A 22,132-nucleotide genomic window follows, 5' to 3' on the forward strand; every position below is an offset into this window, starting at 1 on the left:
TCTATAGATTTGTTAGCTGTCTAAGCTGTACGTAACATTGCAATATAAATACTCACTGTTCATGTAATACATATTATGCCATTCAAATCTTAGTCTCAAGGTTGAACAATAAAATAATATACAAGTAGTATAAAATTTTTTTTTATAGATGTTAAAACATTCAACTCTGTAACAGTTTGTTTCAAGACTAATTTTTCAAAATCAATAGATATTGAATAATTTAAGTTACATAATTATATTATAAAGTACTACATCTTGTAAAACATTAATAAGATGGAAAAAAGAGAAAACAACAAATGGGAAATGGACATAGTAAACTTCAGAGTTGGCAGTGTAGAATTTTAGAATTTACCATCAGTGTTCTTTCCAGTTTTTTCCCTAGAAATTCAATTCTTTCTAATACTAGAAATTCATTGTTATCCAAGTGTTTGAGGATTGAACCGTCTCATCCTTACTAGAAATAATTACCACCTGTAAAATTAGAATTTTTTGGAAATATGATGTGAAAATGTTAAACCATTGCTCAGTCTTTCACTAATAAATGTCAGTCATGTAGAACAAGCGTTCAAGATGCTGACTGCCACTAAACGCCCTCTGCACACTCGATCAATCCAGGTACTCAGTTCGGACTGCTCAGTCCAAACTGACAGTTAGGACAGAGCTGAATCCTTCACCACACGGTAAGTCTTTTGGTTGCTGTTGCTGTTGGATGTATCGTTTTATCGTAGAATATGGAAGAAACTTTGGATGTGGCAATTGCAGTTGCAATTTTAGTTGGAAAGGGAGATAAAAATAGCAAAGCAGCGAAAAAGAATAAACAAAGATGTCTGCCACGACACTCAGCTGATGGACTGATTGTTTGGACTGGCGAGATGCTGTTCTCACACGCAGCAGTTCGGACTGAGGTTGTCAAACCCACAGTCCTGTTTGATGGGAAACCATTAGTTCGTCAGTCCATCAGTTCCGATCCATCAGTCCACCGTCCTTGCACACACACGACAGTTCCGACTGATCAGTCCACCCTCCTTGCACACACACGACAGTTCCGACTGATCAGTCCACCCTCCTCGCACACACACACGACAGTTCCGACTGTTGAGTTCTGATGGATAAGTCTAAACTGACAGCTCGGTGTGATGGTGTGTCGGTGCAGGGTCAGGCAAGTCGAAGGTGAGCGTCTCCCCCGGTGCCGAGGACCAGCAGAGGCGCGTGGCTCAGCGACCGCAGCAGCAGCAGCAGCGACCGGGCCTCAGGCAGGCGACCTCTCTCCCGGCCGTCGCCGCCCCCGGGGATACCCCCCACCACGACCGGGACCCCTCCGCGGAGAGGCACGCCGGCCCCCGGCAGGCTCCGCTTCCTCGCGAGCCTTCCTCATCAGCCTTCCTGCTTCTCAGCCAGGTGCGTGCAACATTCCCAGTGTGTCTTCAACTAACAATAGTAACTAAAACATTACAGAACTGGATAGGAAAATGTCACGAAAAAGCCACGAAATAAGCCGCTTGGGGAAGTCATGAAACTTTCACCCCCAACAACCTTTTGCTAACTTGCATTTTTTTTTCTCTGACGTCTTCCTTCAGTTTTTAGTTGCACATTAAATATAAATATTTGGAGACTGCCCTCTTTAATCATGTGGAATTTATTTCTGAAGAAAAGTTTTTAGATTTGACTATAAATATAGGCCTGCTCATTGGAATATTCTCTGATTGGAGATTTGTGTCATGTTTAATTTTACTTATTGTTATATGAAATAGTTAAAAATTATTTTATGAAAAGGTCCTGATAAAGTTCTGGACTCTGTGTTCCGTTCCAGTTTGTCCGGACACTTTCGAGATAATCTCTTGGAAAAAATAATAATTTACTGCTCTAAAGGCTTGTTATCATATTCACATTGTTAGTTTTTTTTTTTTTCATTGCTCATATTTATGGGTTATTCCTCTAATTTACCACGCTAGCTCTCGTGGATTTGTTGCCTGGTCACAAATTTTCTCTATCTCTGTTTACGTTAACAATTTCCAGGTGATAGACTTTCTTGGCCAATCACAAACTACTTCCTGGCAGCGAAGTCTTGAATTTCTCACAGCTTATTGGAACGTAAACAACATGGCAATGTGTCGCCATGCAGTCTTTTTCTGTCTGCTGGAGAGGCGGCAGTAACCCACTCTACTTCTCCTTGTATTTATTTTTTCTACCCCTCGGCGGCAAGTCATTCTTTCCCCTTCCTTGTCCCTCATATAACTACCACGCAGAGAAACATGTGCTAGGCTGGAGGAATATACAAGTAGCACTTCAATACACCAGTTATCCGAAGCGTGCTTTTCACAGACCTAATCCAGGAACAGTTTCCACAAATCAAAGATTGTCACAGAAATAAAATGCACATCTTGCGAGGGATGTGGCTGCATTGCTCATCATGAACTGTTTCAGTTACAAGCGTGGGAAATAAATGGCACAAGAAAACGATAAATGAAAATCTGTTGTGATTTTCACCTGAAGATTGCCTCCACGTACATTGTTAGTTTTCGGTCATTTACAATTACTGAAGAGGGAAAGTTAACTCAAGATAAAATCGCGCTGACTGTGCACACACAAATTCTGGCCAGTCTACACCCCCCCCCCCCCCCCCTGCCCCCAACCGCGGTGACCTCTCCTCCAGCCATATGCCAGCCAGACACATCAGTCAGGGCATCCCTCTGGGGCTTAAAGTGTGACAGATGTGACAGCTGTGACAACTGACAGCTGAGGGGATGGACAGCTCATACGTAGACCTAGGATATAATGGTTTTATTTTTGGGCCAATTTCGTTTTTAAAGAAAGAGATTTCGGTGTTACTGTTTTTATTTTTTATGAACTCTTTGGTGAAGTCTTAGATCTTCGTCTTCGACTTCACTAAATAAAAGTTTTTTGCACTCCTTTATTGGTTATCATGTGAATTAATTAACTAAGCATGGTTTCTGTAAGTTTGGAAAACTTAGTAAAGGTAGGTAAATCAATAGTAGTCAGGGAACTCGTGAAAAAATTATAGGGGTGATTAGGAAGGGGTAGGGGGCAACTTAGTAATTGATGGATTCACATTTTTAATTCTGCTTTGTAGTGAAAGAATTGGTAGAACCAAATAATTTACTTGACTCATAGCTGCAGGCAGGTCATTTTCACAAAAAAGTCTGACCCCCTCGTTATACTGTACTAAGGTTTTCCCATCCCAACATTTCTTTCTTTTGATTGTTGACTATGTACAAGAGAAGACATTGTCTTAATTGGCCCCGCCATTTAGGTTGTGTTTGGTTCCTCACAGGATTGCTGCAATTCGTATGGCGAAAGTGGATGTGTACCTGAAAGAAACTCAACCAGTGATGAGACACAGCTATGCTCAATATGTTTTATTGTGAATAATACATGCTCCTACTCATAACTGGTGTAATAAGTATGATTTTTTTTTTTTTTTTCAGCTTTTGAAATATTATGTGTTTTTTTTTGCGGATGTGCAGGAGGACTTTAGTGACCATCGTGCCGCCATTTGCCAGTGCAAGTTCAGTCCATCAGGTTCGACCGTGCTGAGCTCAGACGTGGACGGGGTGATCAAACTGTGGACCATCTCTCCCACTCCAAAGTACGTTCCTGGCCTACGCTTCTGCGTCCGTAAGCCATAACTGTGTACTGTCGAGTCGTCGTCATCATCATCACCTGCTTCCAGCCTACGGCTGGGTCGTCTTCCTCTTTTCCGTCGCCATTCCTTCTCCTTCACTCTGTTCTGTCCTTCTCCATCCTTCACTCCTTTAACTATCTGCGCTTCCCACCTCCTCCTTGGGCCTTCTTCCACATAATTCAACTACGTCATTTCCCTAGTCAGATTCGCTTTTTCCCATTCTCTAGACATGGCCATTCTTCCTTTTTTCAATGATCTCATTCAAGTCCTGCACTCCAGCTCTTGCTCGCACCATCTCATTCCCGATCCTGTCTCGCCTCGTAGCTGCCAACATACCCGTCGTGAACTTCATACCTACTGCTGTTATCTTCCCAGCATCTCTCACGTCTGCAGCCCAAGTCTCTGCCCCCCATGAGTGACTATGGCCATGTGCTGTCGAGTGACGTCCACGTTTTTCCTCACCGTGCAAGGTGGTGCTTCTGCAGTAAAACCTTGCAGAGCCGCCAACTTATAGGTAGTGACAAGATCACATGGTGGATTGCGATAAAACTGAAATAACTTCAAAAAGCATATCGGTACACTACATAACACTGAACATTAAGTTAATACACCATATAGCTCCGAAATGCAATTAAAATCATGAAACAAATCAAGATTTTGAATCCAAGCTTAACTCTAATGAGAAATACTTTATCTTTTAAATATTAAATTCAGTGAGTGTAATTTATTTAGCATGACTTTTGTACCACAATTTAATACATAAAGATTGGTAAAAGTTTACTTTTTTAATCTTGCAAGTGTTATTAGTAACTCATTTTTACATTAAGACCTATGAAAATAGTTACTTAATATTTTTATTTTATTTATTCTGAAAAGTACGACATGCGTATTACAAATCCTTAAATTGAAAAAGTGCATAATTTTTCAGTCAAAATGACACTGCTTTTAAGAAATTAGTTCCATGGAACATTTAAGTATCATATTTTTTCACTAATATGCTATCATTTTTTAACATATGTATTTCATAAAAAATAAAATAATAACACCAAAATCTAATGTTTAAAAAATTATATTGGCCTGAAAATAAAACAATAAAATCTTGTCTATACTTATAGTTATAGGGTAAGATGGGGTAAATTGACGGTAAGTTGATATAAGTTGAAACTGGGGGGGAAGTCCATTTTCATGTTACTTGGATATATCTAAAATACACCAATAGGTTACCCATACATTTGGCGAAAATAAAAAAATAGTGTGTGTTTAAATATCTGCTATATTATTTAAATAAAACCTTTGTATTTTATTTTTTAAGGTTCCAAATCTAAATTTAATTTATTTTTCCTTACATAATATATTCTATACAAAAGGTGTTTTATATTAAGTTTTGGGTTGTAGTTTGAGCACCAATTCACCCCAGTTTTTTAACATGTTTCAAAGTAGGGTTTGAACCATAGTGCCAAATTACCCCAATTAAGGTAAATTAAACTTTTTTTTCTTAAATTCTTTTATTTATTTAAAACAAATTGTGGATAAAACTTTTTCTTTTAAAAAAAATTGCTTTCTACTTTAGTGAGTGAAGAATGAGGAATGGTGGAGGTTCAGAGGAAAATGGAGCCATTTTACCTAGCTGACCTGACCACAGGCTGGAAGCAGTTGATGATGGTGTTGATGACTAGTAGACACTCCTCCAAAGATTTTCTAGCATGATATCAGCATGATTTAAAATAAACTTAACCATCTTACTTAACATTTTAATTATTTACACTGTATTACTCTAAAATTTTATTTATTTAATTATTTATTTTAGTGATTTGTTCTAATTTGTACTATTTTACTTTCTTTATATATATTTTTGTACTAGTTGCAAGCTTTGCAGGTATGTATTTTCATTCTTTTTGTCAAATTTTAATGTTCAAAACACTTGTTAATGAGATGTAATACATCGGTTTGTATTTGAAGAGTACAAGTATAGTAAATATTTGTACTTGAAAGATGTACCAACATCTTTATTACTTAAAAATAGTTGATAAAAGATACAAAATGAAACAAAATAAAATAAAACTTTTGTATAAATTTGGATTATAAGTACACATTGGTACACACTTGAGTCCAAGTTAATGTAATTCATTGAATTCATCTATTGAAAAAATAAAAAGCAATGATTTTTTTATGTGATTTGAACTACTTTTAGTTTAAAAGCTGCGTAATTTCATGATTTATCTCACATTTCAGTGCAGTGCTATGAATTTGCTTGCATTGCAGTTTTATGTGTGGTGCATTGGCATGTTTTTCAGTGTTACTTTGGTTTTAACACATTTCACCATAAAATCTTTTCTCTACTTACGAAGCAAGGTGGTGCCTTGGTAAGTCACTTGACTTGCATTACGGAGAATCCTAGTTTGAATCTGTTGTCCAAGTTTTACAGAAATCACTCCAGCATTGTTGCTTACAATTTCATCATTAAAAACAGTGGGGTGTCTCTTAATCATCATTAAAAATTAAACACATGTAATACTAAGTGCATATCAAGAACAATGGCATTGATCAACTGTATTTACAATTTGTGGTAAGAGACCAAATATGTGTACATAAAACAATACATATATTGATAAGAGTAAGTTAAACAAAAAAATGATTGATTAAATCATTTAATATTATTCTTTAATGTTTCTTATAACAAGAAATATTTATAATAATAAAAATAAAATATACTGCTAAGCAATTTTTTTAAATGTATTGTCTAGTGCCAGGATTTTTTGTGGTCTTATTTTTGACAAGTTTTATTGTTTTCGTTTTTATTTTTAAAACATCATACATTATTAATATGTAAAATTACACAAATAGAAGAAAAAAAACAAGAAAATGTTTTACTGGAACTACTTAACCTGCATAACTTTTTATGCAGTAAGGGAAGAAAGGATTTGATTGACTGTGTGGTTTGTGTATTTCTGGACACAATATAATTCCAGTTTTAAATTTTACTTTTTGTCATTGTCTTATTATTTCAGTACTGTAAATATGAATCAGATAAGCAATATGCAGTGTTGAGAAACAGAAATGATTATACATTTCCTTGTGATGTTTCCTTGTAGGCTTTTAGCTATGTCTTTAGGTATCTGGTGTAGATTGCTTTTTATTTACATTAAAAAAATATTTGCATAGAGTTTTAAAATTAAAATAATTTCTTAAATTTAAAATATAATGTACAAACTAAAATTTGTAAATTATATTTTAAATTTTAAAAATAAAACCTAAACTTAAAGATTTAATATTATAGTAGACAAAATGAGGTGAATTTAGCTGCATCTGGTGTTTTGCTTTGCTTTTCGGTGTTTTAAAGTGTATCGACTTCAATTTCGCTGTTATTCACTATCGATCTTTGATGATGAGTGCATTCGCCTCTGGACGCCCTCACCGTCCGTGAGACGTCGGTCCCTGACAGCGACGTGTCCCGCCCAGGACCCAGGCGACGTTCGTGTGCAAGTCCAGCGTCACGTCGGTGGACTGGGTGAAGAGCGGCCGCTACATGATGGCGGGGACCAAGGCGGGCGTGGTGAAGCTGTATGACACGCACGAGAAGACCTCCATCATGGACATCGGCTCCGAGGCCGTCTCGCCCCTCAAGGATCACAGGTGCGCCTTCAGCTGGGGTCGTGGGGCGTTAAACAGGCACAAACCATGATTTTACAAATCTGTACCTGAGTCTACCGCATTGTTCTGAATATAAGTAGGGCTGTTCCGATACGTGAAACTGGTATTGGATATCGGCCGTAATTCGGTTCTTAGCCGATACCGATTGTGTCAGCACAGGTATCAGAGGTATCGAAAAAAAGTATACTCAGAACTTTGATTTTTTATAAATAATTTTATATGTAAAGTAGACTCCTGAACATGTGGTTGTGGGTAATCTTGTATGCATGTTAACCATGCCAACTATTAAACCATCAACCATCAACTTTTATTGCACTGACGTTTTTACGTACGAAAGCATACCATCGCCGTAAAACCCATAAAAAAAAAACATCTTGGCCACCATGTGCATTAGAAGTTAGGTATAAAATATATGTACGTGATAGAGGAGTAGGAATGTCTAATCTGTGCAAGTGAGCAAGATTACAAGCGAACAAGTGTGCAAGTAATCAAGTAAGCAATTGGGCTATGTTGCAAACATGTAATTGAGCACCCCACTCCTCAGCCCCATTTCTCTATCCACCTTTGAGTGCCACACTTCCTATCGTTGCACTCTTTGTCACTCGCTAATGGTTACGCGGTTGTTACGCTATTACATCATCGCCTTGACTTACTTTACTGGCTGTAAAAAAGTTCCGATTCAATAATTCAAAATAATTGTTTGATCATATACTAAATAAATACTGTTCATTTTGACCTGTAAATGCTAGTACAAGCTTTATTTGCTTCTTCATGGACTTTCTACGATGAGAAATGTTCTTGAAACACTGACACCAATTTATTTCAATAGCTGTAGCGTAGCAACTAGAGAACTATTCCGAAGAACACAAATTACATGCAGTGAGGGGTTTTATGTCCTAAATTGTCCAATGGACACTGATCACTAATCATCTAACATGTCCCTCTGACGTCATGGGTGGTGTGGGCGATGGTCGGAATCTTCCTGGTCCAAGTGCATTGGTAAACATCAACTCTTTGTCCCTATCTATGTGCTTTGAAGAACATTCATGGTATTTGCTGGGCCAGTTCCTGTTACAAAAAGGTAAACGGAAAATAATGGACAATGTAGTAGGAAATGGAAACCGAGAAGACCAAGACAAAATATCGATTAGTGCTGTCCGTTTATGACCGATATTTTTTCAAAGGCCATAAACACAAATTAAATTTGGCAGTGTGATAAGTATTCATTTATTAGCATTTTTTTTGGCTTTACTGAATAACTAAGTATTATTGAAATCCCACAACATTCACAACTTAAATGAATATTCAGAACAGCTGAATACCATTATCTACAATGCATGAAAACAAATAAAAACAATCAAAACACACTTATTTTGGTTTTATACATTTACTGCGAACTGGTGACTACTTTATAAATCAGTGTAATCAGACATCGCAGTTGTAGACAGGGCAGTTTTCCATGCGACATTGGAGGTCATTCATTCACTTCAGGATAAGGACATGTTGGGATTGTTGTAGAAGGGCCTCCACTGTTTCATAGCCCGTCGTGGGACAGTGGGGAGATGGATGACGAAGGATGGGCGAAGTGGCAATGAGGCAGTTCCTTCCTGCTGCACCCCGCGATAATTGCACCTATCCTCGGCTGCCGGTGCATATCATATTACCAGCATGCAGAGCAGCCTATACATGAGGCACTGCCAAAAAGTACATTTTGAAAATTAGTTTCTGGTTGTATATTTACAATGCCGTCACCAGTAACTTTTTCTTAAGATTAAGATGTGACTAAGTTTCGCAATGTGATGTTTTAGGTTGTAGAACATGCTGCCTGAAAATTGGGACAAAACTAAAACTAAACATTGCATTATCAATCATTAAAAAAAATTAATTAAATATAAGTTTGTTCACGAAGCGAATTGTGTGCTTACAATATCTACAATTTGACGGTAACTTCAAAGTGCAAGAGTTCTATCGGACTAAATTTACAGGAAAATCCTTTGTATAATAGTAATGGCAGGAAAATGAAATAACCAACTTGACATAAGACATAGCCGTAAGGACTTTTTTACATACAGTAGACTCCCAATTATCCAAGGTAATGACAGGCAAGGGGTCCACGGATAAAAAAAAAACACGGTTAAAGAGCATTGTCGAATATATCGCTAAAACATTGTAATATTTTACGTCTAGATAGTCGATAATTTTTAATTTTTGTTGAATATTAAGTAGCACTTGTTTGCGTGTGTTGTTAGACATTACTGTCTAAAGATTACAATAGAAAAAAATACTGATGCTTTGTGACTGCTGCCTTGAAACTACGCAGGCCACGTGAGTCACAGAACAGCCGTGCCGTGCCGTTGGGGTTCACAAGGGCTCGTGGAACACAAGCGTGCACGGCTCACAGGGGTGCGTTTGTTATATTGCTGTAGCAGTTTTGAAGTTCATGATGCACACCAACACTTACCGACTACGTACACACTATGTTTGGCAGCACTTTTCATCTTGAATCACGGCATAAAATGCTCTGTCACATCAATAGATCGCAAAAATAAAATAAAAAATAAATAGTAAAAAATTATTTTTGTGGTTTTTGGTTTATGGAAGTGAAATATGAGCATGGTTAACCTGCAAAGCGGATAACTGGCACCCGGATAATCGGGAGTCTACTGTAAATTTATCACTTGAGCTCTTTTCAATTTTTAATTTCTTTGCATCTGAGCGGTAAAATGCCATGCATATTAACTTAATCATGGACATTGGCTTGATTTACTCCGGCTTTTTTTTATAACATACAGTAAGTACCTAATGACAACATTTGTGATGGAACATGATAAATTTTCTATAATGATGAAACATATTGTGTCTCTTTAAATTTCAGTGAAACCTCTTGCTGGTAACGTGTGTCATTATTATTTTTTTTTTTTGCAGGATAGTGTGTGTGTGTTGCAACCCTGTGGAAAACACGTTCGTCTGCTCCGCGGCGAACCCTCAAGGCGAGGGAAAACTGCTTCTGTACGACATGAAGACGAGGCAGTTGGAGGTAGGCAGAGCGAGTCTTGACTACTGGGAATATCCCAGGTTCTTGCCTCTCTAAACTGCGCATTGCAGTGTCGGTGCGCACTTTGGAAATGCTCAACTACAGAATTACAGCTACCATAGGTTCATACAGCTGTGTTGGTGTTTGCTTACGATTTTGCCGCTTAGTTCCAGGATAGATTTTACGATGATTTGTGATGAAACTGAAATAATGGCCAAATTGTATGTGAAAATGAAAATGCATATTTATTTGCAGAAATACCAGATAATTTGTTAAATAAATGAGAATATTAACATTTTATTCTAAACCCAATATTTTTATTTTTTATTAACCAAAAAGCTAATAAATGTCTGTTCATACTTAAAACTAAATATTTTGACAAAGTTGATTGTGAAAATTATTTTCCTCAGTGAGAAGGATTACAAAAAAGACAATACAGAACTTTCCATTTCAGGACTCAAAATTGACTACTACTATCTTCAGTAAACTCATGTGTAGGACAATATTATAAAACCCTATTATAGTTTAAAAAACTCAATTTCATTTAATCTTAACTAGCATAGCATCATACTAGTTATGTTAAAATGTACACATCTTTTTGACCAGGCCTTGTTTTGGTTACAATGTATAGAAATTATAAGAGATTTCTTCATGAAGAAACAAGATTTGATGGAAAAAAACAACAACAAAAATAATAGTTGCTTATATTCGTAGTTGTAGCCGTGTTGAAGGTGAAGATATTACCGACTATTTGTAGCAGCTAGTCACCATTAATTAATAACACTGTATCACATTAATTATGTTCTATATTATTAATATCAAATTATTTAACTTTTGTACCCAGTATAAAGGGCACTAACTAGTAAACTTTGTGTCCATAAGACTTACACCATTTATACCAGGCACTAGAGAGAAAAACATTTGATAATAAAAACAGTTGAAACCAAGATGAAGTATTTCAGTTACAACTCCTTAGAAATAAATTTTTAATATTGTCATATGATGCTCTTGATGAAATACAACTAGAAACTGAATTTACAAAATTTTTATTAAATAGTAAAGTTGTGTCTTAAACTTTTGCACTGTTTTATTTTTCCTGGCAAGATAGGACACAGAAACAAGGACGGCACTTACAGCAAAAATCATGCATTGGAAAGAGAAAGAAAATGCCCATTAGAATGCACACTGCAAACAAAGGCTGTGACACGCTGCAGTTGTAGACGCTCTGACACGCGATGGTCTTGTTTCCCGGCAGAGGTCGCTGTTCCTGGACACGGACGCGGTGGTCGCCAACTGCTGCACCTTCAACCACAACGGGCAGCTGCTGGTGGCGGGCTGCAGCGACGGCTCGGTGCGGATATTCGACCTGCGACGCAGCGACTGCATCGACTCGTGGGGCGCCCACGCGGGCCCCGTGGAGTCCATCCGCCTCACCGACGACTACACCTGCTGCTACACCATGGGGCGGGACGCCAAGGTGCGTCGCTGGTGCAGTCCGCACTTCCGTGTGTCCGCTAACATCAGGCAGAGAAATGTTTTAGCAGCTGGTGCGGCAAGTAGAGGAGATGACTCATCAGAGCATAACGAGAAATGCAACTCTGAGAAGAGGGTATTCAGAGGGGGGAATATTCAGCACCCCACTCTTCGCTCTCGGGGTAACATTAGTGAAGTGACGCTAAAGTACTGCATTTTTCATTAAGAATGGAACAGCAAAAGGTTTCGTTTTTCAAAATTAGATAAAATTTTATTATAGTTGTGAAAATTTATGAAGACATTGATTGCCAATAATTTTTTTTGATTTGTGTGTACCCTAAAAATTTCCTAGGCTATACCTCTATATATAAGTTTCACTTTCAATGCATATAGTGGCATTACTTTTAATGCTAATATTTTTTTTAATATTCAAAATAAATCACCAAGCAGCCATTTCAATGAAAATGCTTATAAAAAGTGAATAAAAAAATTTAATATAAAAAATACTGTTGTTTTAAATGACAAACTATTTGTTTCATTTCATTATTTCTTACCATTATTAGCATTAGGGTTATGCGAGGATTCAAACATTTGTGTTTTAAATTAAAGAATTGGCTATTCAATAATTCAAATAAAATAACCATTTTATTTAATTGTTACAAATAGATACAGCAACTGGAATTAATAAAAAAAATTATATTAAAATATGTAAAAAAAATTAGGCCAAGATGATTTATTCATAAATATTGATTTTTCTTTGGAATATAGTTCATATATCATTTTCATTGGTATTAAATAGTCTATTATGATTTATGTATGCCTTGTTTTTTTTTCTATCAGTTTATTGTATGTTGAAATGTGGCTACAAAAATATATTACTATTGTGAAAATAATTTTATATGTGAAATATATGAAATTTGATTCATATATATGTATGTGTGGGTGTGTGTGTGTATATGTGTGTGTGTGTATGTATATATATATATATATATATATATATATATATATATATATATATATATATATATATATATATATATATATATATATATATATAAGGGAGGGGATTTTCGAATCTTGGATTCGTCGAATATACCGAATCCTATGGATTCGAGGATTCGTAGGATCCGAGGTGGGATTCGAGGTTGGATTCGAGGTGGGTTTTTAAGAGTTTTAGGTAGTAATTTAAAATTGTAGTGCTGGGCGAAGTTCTAAAATTTCGAACCGAACCGAACCCTTACGTTCGGTTCGAAACCTCATCAAATATATTCGAAAAACTGAACGTTCGTTTAAAAAAAAATTACGTTTTTCTAATTTCTAACCCCCATTTGAGACCATTCACAAAACAGCACAACAAAATTCCATTCCTTGTAATATTCCGACTTTTATCGCATAATCGTCGCCTCAACAGTTTCAAGCGCAGACAAAATAAAAATAAAAATTATTAATCGTCGCATAACTCGCATAGAATTTTTTCATATAGGCGTGCTTTGCTTTTTGTTTACTTTAGAGAATTTTGTATGCATTTCTCGTACTACGTAATATAAACTATCGTACAAATGCCAAAGGAATTGTATATTATACCTTTAACTATAGTGCGTGTACGAGAAGTGTTGTAAAATCACCAAAGATTGCGTACCACATATGTTAAACTAAAGCGCATGTACGAGAACTCTCGTATTTCGGCAAAACTAACGTGATCAAGTTAACACAAAACAAATGCGGTAGGAAATGATTACGTATTTTAAATTACTGGGATGTATTTCTTTTCTTTGGCCTTTTTGGTTATAACAGTCAGGTGACAGGTACTGAAAATATTAATTTAATCTTGTGTATTAAAAGTACTGGTCCAGTAAATTTTACAGTACGGTACTAAGTTGACTATCGTAGTCGCGGCAGCCATCATTATTTCTCGTGTTTTCTTTTTTCCGACGCAAATTTCTATAACCACACTTCTTACGTTACGTTTACAATATTATTGTTCTTGAGGTGATTTGCGATGAGCAGGCTAACATCGTTTAAGTTTTCCAAATGGAGAAAAGATAATGACGACCCAGATGACCCAGAACCACCCCAAAAAATGTCTAAAGTTTCTTCTGACGAGCAGCATTCTTCCAAGAAAACAGCAACTGCAGTCAGCGGATTTTGTAATGTAGATAGGTAACTTAATTCACATTCAACTTTTTTTTAATGTCCTTTTAAAAAGTTTTACTTATTAAAAATGTTAGGTTATGTCTACCACAAAAATATGTTATTTGGCCTTATGCTGAATGTTCGTCATCTTTATAATATTATATTTTTTTAAATGTAGGTTAGTGTACACTGAGAAAGGAAGATAGTCTTTTTGAAATTTAGATGGAACTTCTTCATGAATTAAAAGTTGGTATATATATAAGCTAAGCTATATAATGTTTTAATTTTACATATGGCTGGAGAACCTTTCTTTCTCACCACTCAATTAAAGACCAAAATGCTGGTCATCGGTTCATTTTAATTCAAAACAATTATTTCTGTATGAGGTTCGGTTTGGCTCGTTTCGAAACCAGAGAACTGAGGTTCGTCCAGCTCTAGAAAATTGTATACCTAAACTATATTATAAAGGTAACGGAAATAGCACAAACATAACCTAAACTACGCTGCATTTTGTCAATTAACATAACTACTCGATCATTTCCAACCTTCAATAATATAATATTGCAGAAAAAAACGTAACTTTTTTTAAATGGTGTCTGTTATACAAACGTATTTTATTGAAAACATAGGAATGATTAATTTAACAGAGAATTAGGCAGATGCAAACTTACGTGTGTGGTTTTTGAGGTTATTTGCCTCTATTTCATATCAGGTGTATACACTATGCACTTATTTTATAATTTTATAAATACACATGTATTTTTTTTAATACATAGGCCTATGTAATTTTTTAAAATAAATGTGTGATTTTTTTTTAATAACATGTAGTGAAGTTTAGTGTGGGACTGGGATTCGAGATTCGATGACAAACACTGAGGATTCGACCAAAATGTGGATTCGTCCCATCCCTTATATATATATATATATATATATATATATATATATATATATATATATATATATATATTTTTATGCAAGTAAAATTAAAATTTTCATGAAGAAATGTTTGACTAATTGAAGAACCAAGAATTAATTATTAAAAAAAAAAAACACTTGGCATTGTATTTTTTTAAACCAATAAAATTTTATATTTCAAAATTGTTTTGTTGTCACTGATTATAAATATACATAAAAATAGAGTATAACTAGAAATTTTAAATCATAATCATAAATTCTTTGTTATATATAAAATCAAAATGTAAGCAAACTGTCACAGAAAAATTTAAATTTATTAAGAAATCATCTTAGCTTCATATATTTGATATTTTTATATTGAAGTTGTTGTGAATGAGTAAATTAGCTTTCCTCTGTGTGTCCTTTGGTAACGAATAAGTATAAATTTATTTGGTTTGAATTGTTGAATTGAATATTAAATTATTCACGAATATTGAATATTTTTGAGTACTTGCACACCCCTAACATATATTTTATTGTAGTTATGATGAAATGAAATGTGGATGGATGTTTATTGTGAAATGTTTCAAGTGGACTGGAATAGGAAACTCGATGCAGATGCACGCTGTACAGCAGCGATGACTGGGTTTGCGTGTGTGGTGTTGCCGCAGCTGTGCCAGCGCAGCCTGAACCAGGCGGGGCGGTGCGCGTGGGAGGCGTCCGTGCCGGACTGCGAGCAGGCCCTGGGCCCCGGCCCGCACGGCCAGCTGTTCACCTTCGACCCGACGGGCGGCTACCTGCTGGCGTGCGGTCCTGTCGGGGGCGTCGTCTACAAGGTGAGGGGGGCGGGGGCCACGTGCTGTCATCGTCATCGTCATCATCATCGTTCAGCCGAGTGTCTCTCTGCTAACATCACATAGTATTCATTATTCATATCCAGGGGTGAAGCCAGGGGGGGGGGGGGGTTAGGGGTTCAAACTTCCCCCCCCCCCCCCCCCATAGCACCAAATCTTTAATTAATTTCTTATTCATCACTCAAACAAATTTCATATTAAAATTAATAAAATTTATAAAATTTTTACCATTACAATATTAAATTTAAGAACCGAAAACTGCTAAAATAGCACTATTTTACACCTTAAAATCCAAATTTTCCCGGGGGGGGGGGGGGGGGCATGCTTCTTAGCACCCCCCATACACAAATCCTGGCTACGCCACTGTTCATATCTAAACATATCACTGAACTGCAAAGTAAAATTGAAATGTCTTGCGAACTAAAGCTAAAGTCTGAATATAGGAATTAGCAAGTTTCTTCTCCTAGCGATTTAATCAGGTCAGACCAAAATAATAATCATTTAAGTTCGTGCTGTAGTCTGTGCTGTATGTCTCAAACTTATTTGCACAAAAAAGGTTGCATGTCCACTCACCAGCCTCACTGTGGGTTATAACGGACTCCTTTTTGATGCGAAAGTAACAGAAGTTTAAACGCTGATTGTGCTTTCCACAAAATAACCAAAATTGAGCTGTATCGATGTAAACAAGCTGTTGCTCGCACAATAAACACGTATGTTCACCTGCTGTCTAAATGGTCGTGCGGGTAAGATACATTGCACGAAATTAAGAGTTTCCCAACACCGCATCATATTCGCTCAAAATGGCTTTCAGAAGAGTGCTACGATAGCTCGAGTCTGTTTGTACGCCAAAACGTCTTCTGTAGCATCTTCCAAAACCAGAGAAGGTTTTCAAGCAACCTAAAACTTTTGAAGGAGCATGCAATGTAAGTGAGCCCTCGTGAAAATTGCGGTAATTAGGCTCTCTCGCACTATATTTCAAATCAAGATTCCTTCTAAAGTTAACAGAAAATTAATTTTTTACAGCAGAATAAAGCAAATTCATATTTGTGTATAATGAAATAAATCTTAAAATTTTTTGAAGCCAAAAAAAATTGAGGCACTAATCACTGTAACTGGAATTTCTGCGGGATTACTCTGCAAAACTATTCTTGGGGTGTAACTTGGGAGTGGCAGCAGGTAAACTAACCGTCTGCTAGCCGATATTGCAAGGTCCCAGCATAGTGGAGGCCAGCTCAGCTGCCCGGCAGTGAACCAGCCAGGGTTAGTACGCCTCCTTGATATCCTTAAAGCCCTTAATTGTCGTTAATTGAATAAGAACCCTAAAAGTCATTTAAGTTAAGTTTGAAGCTAGATTTTTTAAAGTTTTTTTTTTCTGGATGTTCATTTTAATAAAAACACATGGATAATTCTTTGATTCGATACTTAACCATTACTAAATTATTTTTGTGCTTCACTTCTTTTAGATTTTTTTAAGTTTGTCAGCATCCAAAAACTAGTATTCAAACAGACCCAAAATGTGGGTTTGAGTCCTGGCCCAGTTATCTTGATTTTGTTTTCCTGTTGGTCTCCCAAAATCATTCCGGACTAATTCTGGGATGGTGGTTCTCTATCGGCCATGGCCAATTCTGGCCCCAGTATCGCTGGTCTCTGTCATATGTTACCATCTTATTTTCAATTACCTTGCCAGTGAGCCAATGAGTCCCGATGAAACAGAAAAAAATACATTGTGTTCATGCACCTTCGAACATCTCCCAGTTATTTCCTCTCTTATATCATTTGCTCAGGAGTAGTGAAGGGTAAGCACTAGTTAGTTGCTCACAAGTCATTTAAAGGGCCGTGTGAAGTCTCTTCAAGTAGTTCCACATAATGCTCGCAGAGTGCAGTGTCGTAGCTGTGAATCATACAGCATTGTCTGAGACAGACAGCCGCCAGCAAGAAATGAAACTGTGTGCATATCATTTCCCTCCCAGCCACAGTCTCAAACACTTTTATTTTGCTGGCTGCGAGTTTATCTCAGACATCGTAAACATCTGCCACTGGTGAAGTCATTTCGCGGTTAGTTCAACTTTTTTTTTTTAATAATATTTAATGAGTGATTGTCAATGAAATTAAAGTTTACATTAATGGACAGGTGAATAACAAATGTGGTGTTCCACCTGAACTATCTATTTTGAAAATAAGTTATTATTAGTGGACTCAAACAACTTTAAACTAATGTCTTACGGGGTTGAACTCACCCCAAAGGGACTTCATTACGTATTCTCAATGGAAAACCTGCCGCCAGGTGCAGCCCAAGAAAGTATGTAGTGTGAAACGGAACCCTAAATTACATCAATGTTAAGTATTAAGAACTAAGACTTCCATGAAACAAAATAATTTACTTATTATAAAAATAAAATTTATAAATTATTGCTTAGTCAGCATTGGCATGAGCTGATGTTTTATTTTTTATTAATTTTTGAAATTAAATAGTTTGTATGTGTGTTAGTTTGTGTTTGTGTATGTGTTTGTGTGTGTGCATGCGGGTGCGTGGGAATGCATGTGTGAGTGCGTGTGTGTGCACGTGTGTGCGTGGGTGCGCATGTGTATATATATAAAAATTAGGGATGGGGCGACCAAATCCAATATCCGCCGAATCCGCCGAATCCTAGGGATTCGTAGATTCGGCGGGTCTGATATAGGATTCGTCAAAGGATTCGGTTTTTACTATTTACGGAAAAAAAATACAGTAAAACTCTTTAAAAGATTTGTGCAATGGGAGTGCATGACTTGATGTAAGTTTTTGGACATAAGAACTTTTTCTGTTGAAGAAAAACTAATAAATAAAATAAATAAATAAAAATAAAAATACTCAAAAAAAGATACAAAAAACACACAAAATTAAGCAAACAATTGCTGTTGTCAACAAGGATATGGACACCACAAAATATTCCGAAACAGGAATATGGTCAGCAAACAAAGAAAAAACAAAGAAAAATGTACTAAGAGAACGAAAAAATCCCCACAAATGATGACAACACAAAAATATTGAAACCCAAAATAATTCAGCACAACAGTTGAAGCGAGACAAAAAACATGACAAAACGAAAAAACAAACAAATACAATAGTTTTACCTAAACAGAAACAAGCGACGTTTCGGGAACTGCTATCTGCTCCCGTCCTCAGGCAGAGACGCACATGGTACGGAAACACAGGTGCGACTCTTTTCCAACTTCCTCAGAGAAATATGCATACCGGGTCCATACCGGGCATTGATGTTATCTTTAAAAGATTTGTGCAATGGGAGTGCATGACTTGATGTAAGTTTTTGGACATACGCCATTGCTAAGAACTTTTTCTGTTGAAGAAAAACTAATAAATAAAATAAATAAATAAAAATAAAAATACTCAAAAAAAGATACAAAAAACACACAAAATTAAGCAAACAATTGCTGTTGTCAACAAGGATATGGACACCACAGTCGCACCTGTGTTTCCGTACCATGTGCGTCTCTGCCTGAGGACGGGAGCAGATAGCAGTTCCCGAAACGTCGCTTGTTTCTGTTTAGGTAAAACTATTGTATTTGTTTGTTTTTTCGTTTTGTCATGTTTTTTGTCTCGCTTCAACTGTTGTGCTGAATTATTTTGGGTTTCAATATTTTTGTGTTGTCATCATTTGTGGGGATTTTTTCGTTCTCTTAGTACATTTTTCTTTGTTTTTTCTTTGTTTGCTGACCATATTCCTGTTTCGGAATATTTTGTGGTGTCCATATCCTTGTTGACAACAGCAATTGTTTGCTTAATTTTGTGTGTTTTTTGTATCTTTTTTTGAGTATTTTTATTTTTATTTATTTATTTTATTTATTAGTTTTTCTTCAACAGAAAAAGTTCTTAGCAATGGCGTATGTCCAAAAACTTACATCAAGTCAGTAAAACTCGCTTACGAGGTCCCGCATGGTAGGTTTTTCCGTATAAAGCGTTTAAATTGCCCGAGGTCTCGTCATTTACGCCATTAAATGTGTGATATAATGTCCGTTAAAATTTTTTCTGAAACTTCCTGTCTCAAATAATGTAGAGCTGTAGCAAACCGTATGTATTCGTTACTGAGTAACGGGTGCGGCATCTAGTAACGAGGAACGAAACGTTACACACGAATGCATTTCGTTACTCGCATCTTTCGTATGTTTCACGCATGCGCGCGCTTATTCGTTACAAAGAACGATGTTTGTTTATTAATAAAAGTATAATTTGGAAATTCGTCGTCCAAGTTTTTTACTGTTTATTAAAGGTATTGTGTGTGTAGACAAAGTTTTAGATTCGAACAGAAACAACGTAAGAAAGTATTTTTTACAAATTATAAATATGTATGTTTTTGTTTTTTATAATCGCTTATTTTCACGTTTTATGTTCTTATCTTAAAATATATATTATAATAAAGCCGCTCTAATGAGAGTTAATTGTTTCTTGGTTAACAAAAGCTGTTCATTATCAAATATTTTTAATTGTTTATATTCGATTTATTTTTATTTACGCGACGTCATACTGTACGCGTACGAAATACGACTCCATTAGATGCTGTTACATAAGATAGCATGTGCCATGACATGCGGTATCAGACGTAACGAGTAACGATACGAAAGTAACGAGTACTAATTGTTATAGTAACGAATACATACGGGTACACATTTTTTCGTTACTTTTACACCTCTAAAATAATGGCGCACGTAAATATGAAGAAAAGACAAATGAACAACAACATACGAAGAAATATGTATGATGTACCATAACTACAGTACAAACCCAATAGTTATTTTAAGATAATTACCATAAAAAGAACTAAAGATTCTTTGTAGAATACCATAATTACTACAGAAGCATGATAGCTACCATATTTGCACTATAGTTACCGTAACAACCGAGATGTATATTTACCGTGATAGTAATGTATTATTTATTTATGACTTATTAAATTAAAGAACATTGTTGAAAAAAAAAGGATGTTAAACTTTGATATGTACGGTTGGCACATGTTGCGAAGAAATAATGCGATCTGAAAGAATGCAGTACTACTACGAAAAGTTTAAATGGTACTCGTGGATTTTTAGGTTATGGCAGTCTCTTTCGTTTTTCAGTAATATCGGCCGAAAATTAACAAGCGTACTGAATCGGAAGTCGGCAGAAATGCCGATTCAACTAAATATTGGCAAAATCGGCTTCTTCAATACAGCTCTACATTAAATGACATGAGTAAACATATTTCAGACTTCAGGATATTAAAAAAGACTTTAATTTCCATGTAGGTTTATGTGTTATGTTTTTTTTGCATGTGTAAATTGAATGAAGTAAAATGCTTTTATTTTTATTACTTTCAATTGATAAAACTTTAATGACCAGTTACAGATATTTATGACACTAATTTAGAGGTTAAGCAATTTTACCAAAGCATTCCAGCCAAGCAGGTTGCCAGCGAGAGACGCTTCTCTTCTGCTGGAAACACTATCTCCAATCGTAGAGCTAATTTAACTCCTGAACGTGCAGAACAAATTATTGTTCTGCATGATAGATTAAAGAACAGAATTTAATACTCTGTGACAATCTCTCTCAGAATTATTGTGCTGAAAAGTGGAAATGTTGAAACAATGTGAATGTACTTTTCAAACAACATGATTTTTGGTGTTAAGTTTGTTGAAGCTCAGTAAGGACTCCAGAAAAATTGACAAGGATGAAATTTTCCCAAAGATATGTTACATTTACACAAACATATACTTGGTTATGTTAGTTGGATGATATCAGTTACTAATGAACCAATGGAAACAGGTAAGATTCAATGGAAAAAAATGTTATTTTTTTCTAGCAGTGCAAAATGTAAACACACACTGTAAATAGTTACCCAAAATTAATAAGCCCACTTCATTTTAATACTTTATTCAAACATTATACTAAGTTTAAGATAAAAATAATTTCCCAAAAGTGTAACTGTACCACAAAAGCTCGAGCTCGGCGCGAAGTAAAATTCTTAGGCTCGCAGACCTTTAGCTTATTTATAGAAAAAATCCTAACCGCTAATCTGTACTAAAACTGAAATTTCTCAAGAAAATTTTTTTGTCTTTATATACACTTAGGATATACCAGAAATGTACCAAACTACATGTGATAAAGTCAAGGGACTTTTAGTGCAAGCAGAATACATCTCACTTACATTATATATGTGGACATCATCTGTTAAAAGATTCGGATTTGGGTTCGAGATTCGGCAATTCCAGTCGAGGATTCGAGTTAGGATTCGGATTCGAGGAAATCAGGATTCGCCCCATCCCTAATAAAAATTTTATCACCATGCATTGTGACTGCATGTGGTCTCACCACCGACACCGTGAACCCTGTTTCCAACTTCAAAATAAAGCAATTAATTATTAAGCTGTAACTGCAGGAGCTGGGACTTAATTTTTTGAGAATTCCCTCTTTCAGAC

The 22,132-nt window shown here is 35.9% G+C and overlaps 1 protein-coding gene across 1 annotated transcript in view; it reads left to right on the plus strand.

Moving 5' to 3' along the window:
* Positions 1 to 22,132, plus strand: part of LOC134540584 (WD repeat-containing protein 91) — a 47,677-nt gene that overhangs the window by 19,808 nt on the left and 5,737 nt on the right. The window contains exons 7-12 of the mRNA XM_063383411.1: positions 1,154 to 1,398; positions 3,486 to 3,607; positions 7,103 to 7,276; positions 10,220 to 10,331; positions 11,584 to 11,805; positions 15,500 to 15,664. Coding sequence (XP_063239481.1) covers positions 1,154 to 1,398; positions 3,486 to 3,607; positions 7,103 to 7,276; positions 10,220 to 10,331; positions 11,584 to 11,805; positions 15,500 to 15,664 — 1,040 coding nt within the window. The remainder of the gene's footprint in view (positions 1 to 1,153; positions 1,399 to 3,485; positions 3,608 to 7,102; positions 7,277 to 10,219; positions 10,332 to 11,583; positions 11,806 to 15,499; positions 15,665 to 22,132) is intronic.

The sequence above is a fragment of the Bacillus rossius genome, chromosome 17 (genome assembly GCF_032445375.1).
Source record: "Bacillus rossius redtenbacheri isolate Brsri chromosome 17, Brsri_v3, whole genome shotgun sequence".
Lineage (NCBI taxonomy): Eukaryota > Metazoa > Arthropoda > Insecta > Phasmatodea > Bacillidae > Bacillus > Bacillus rossius.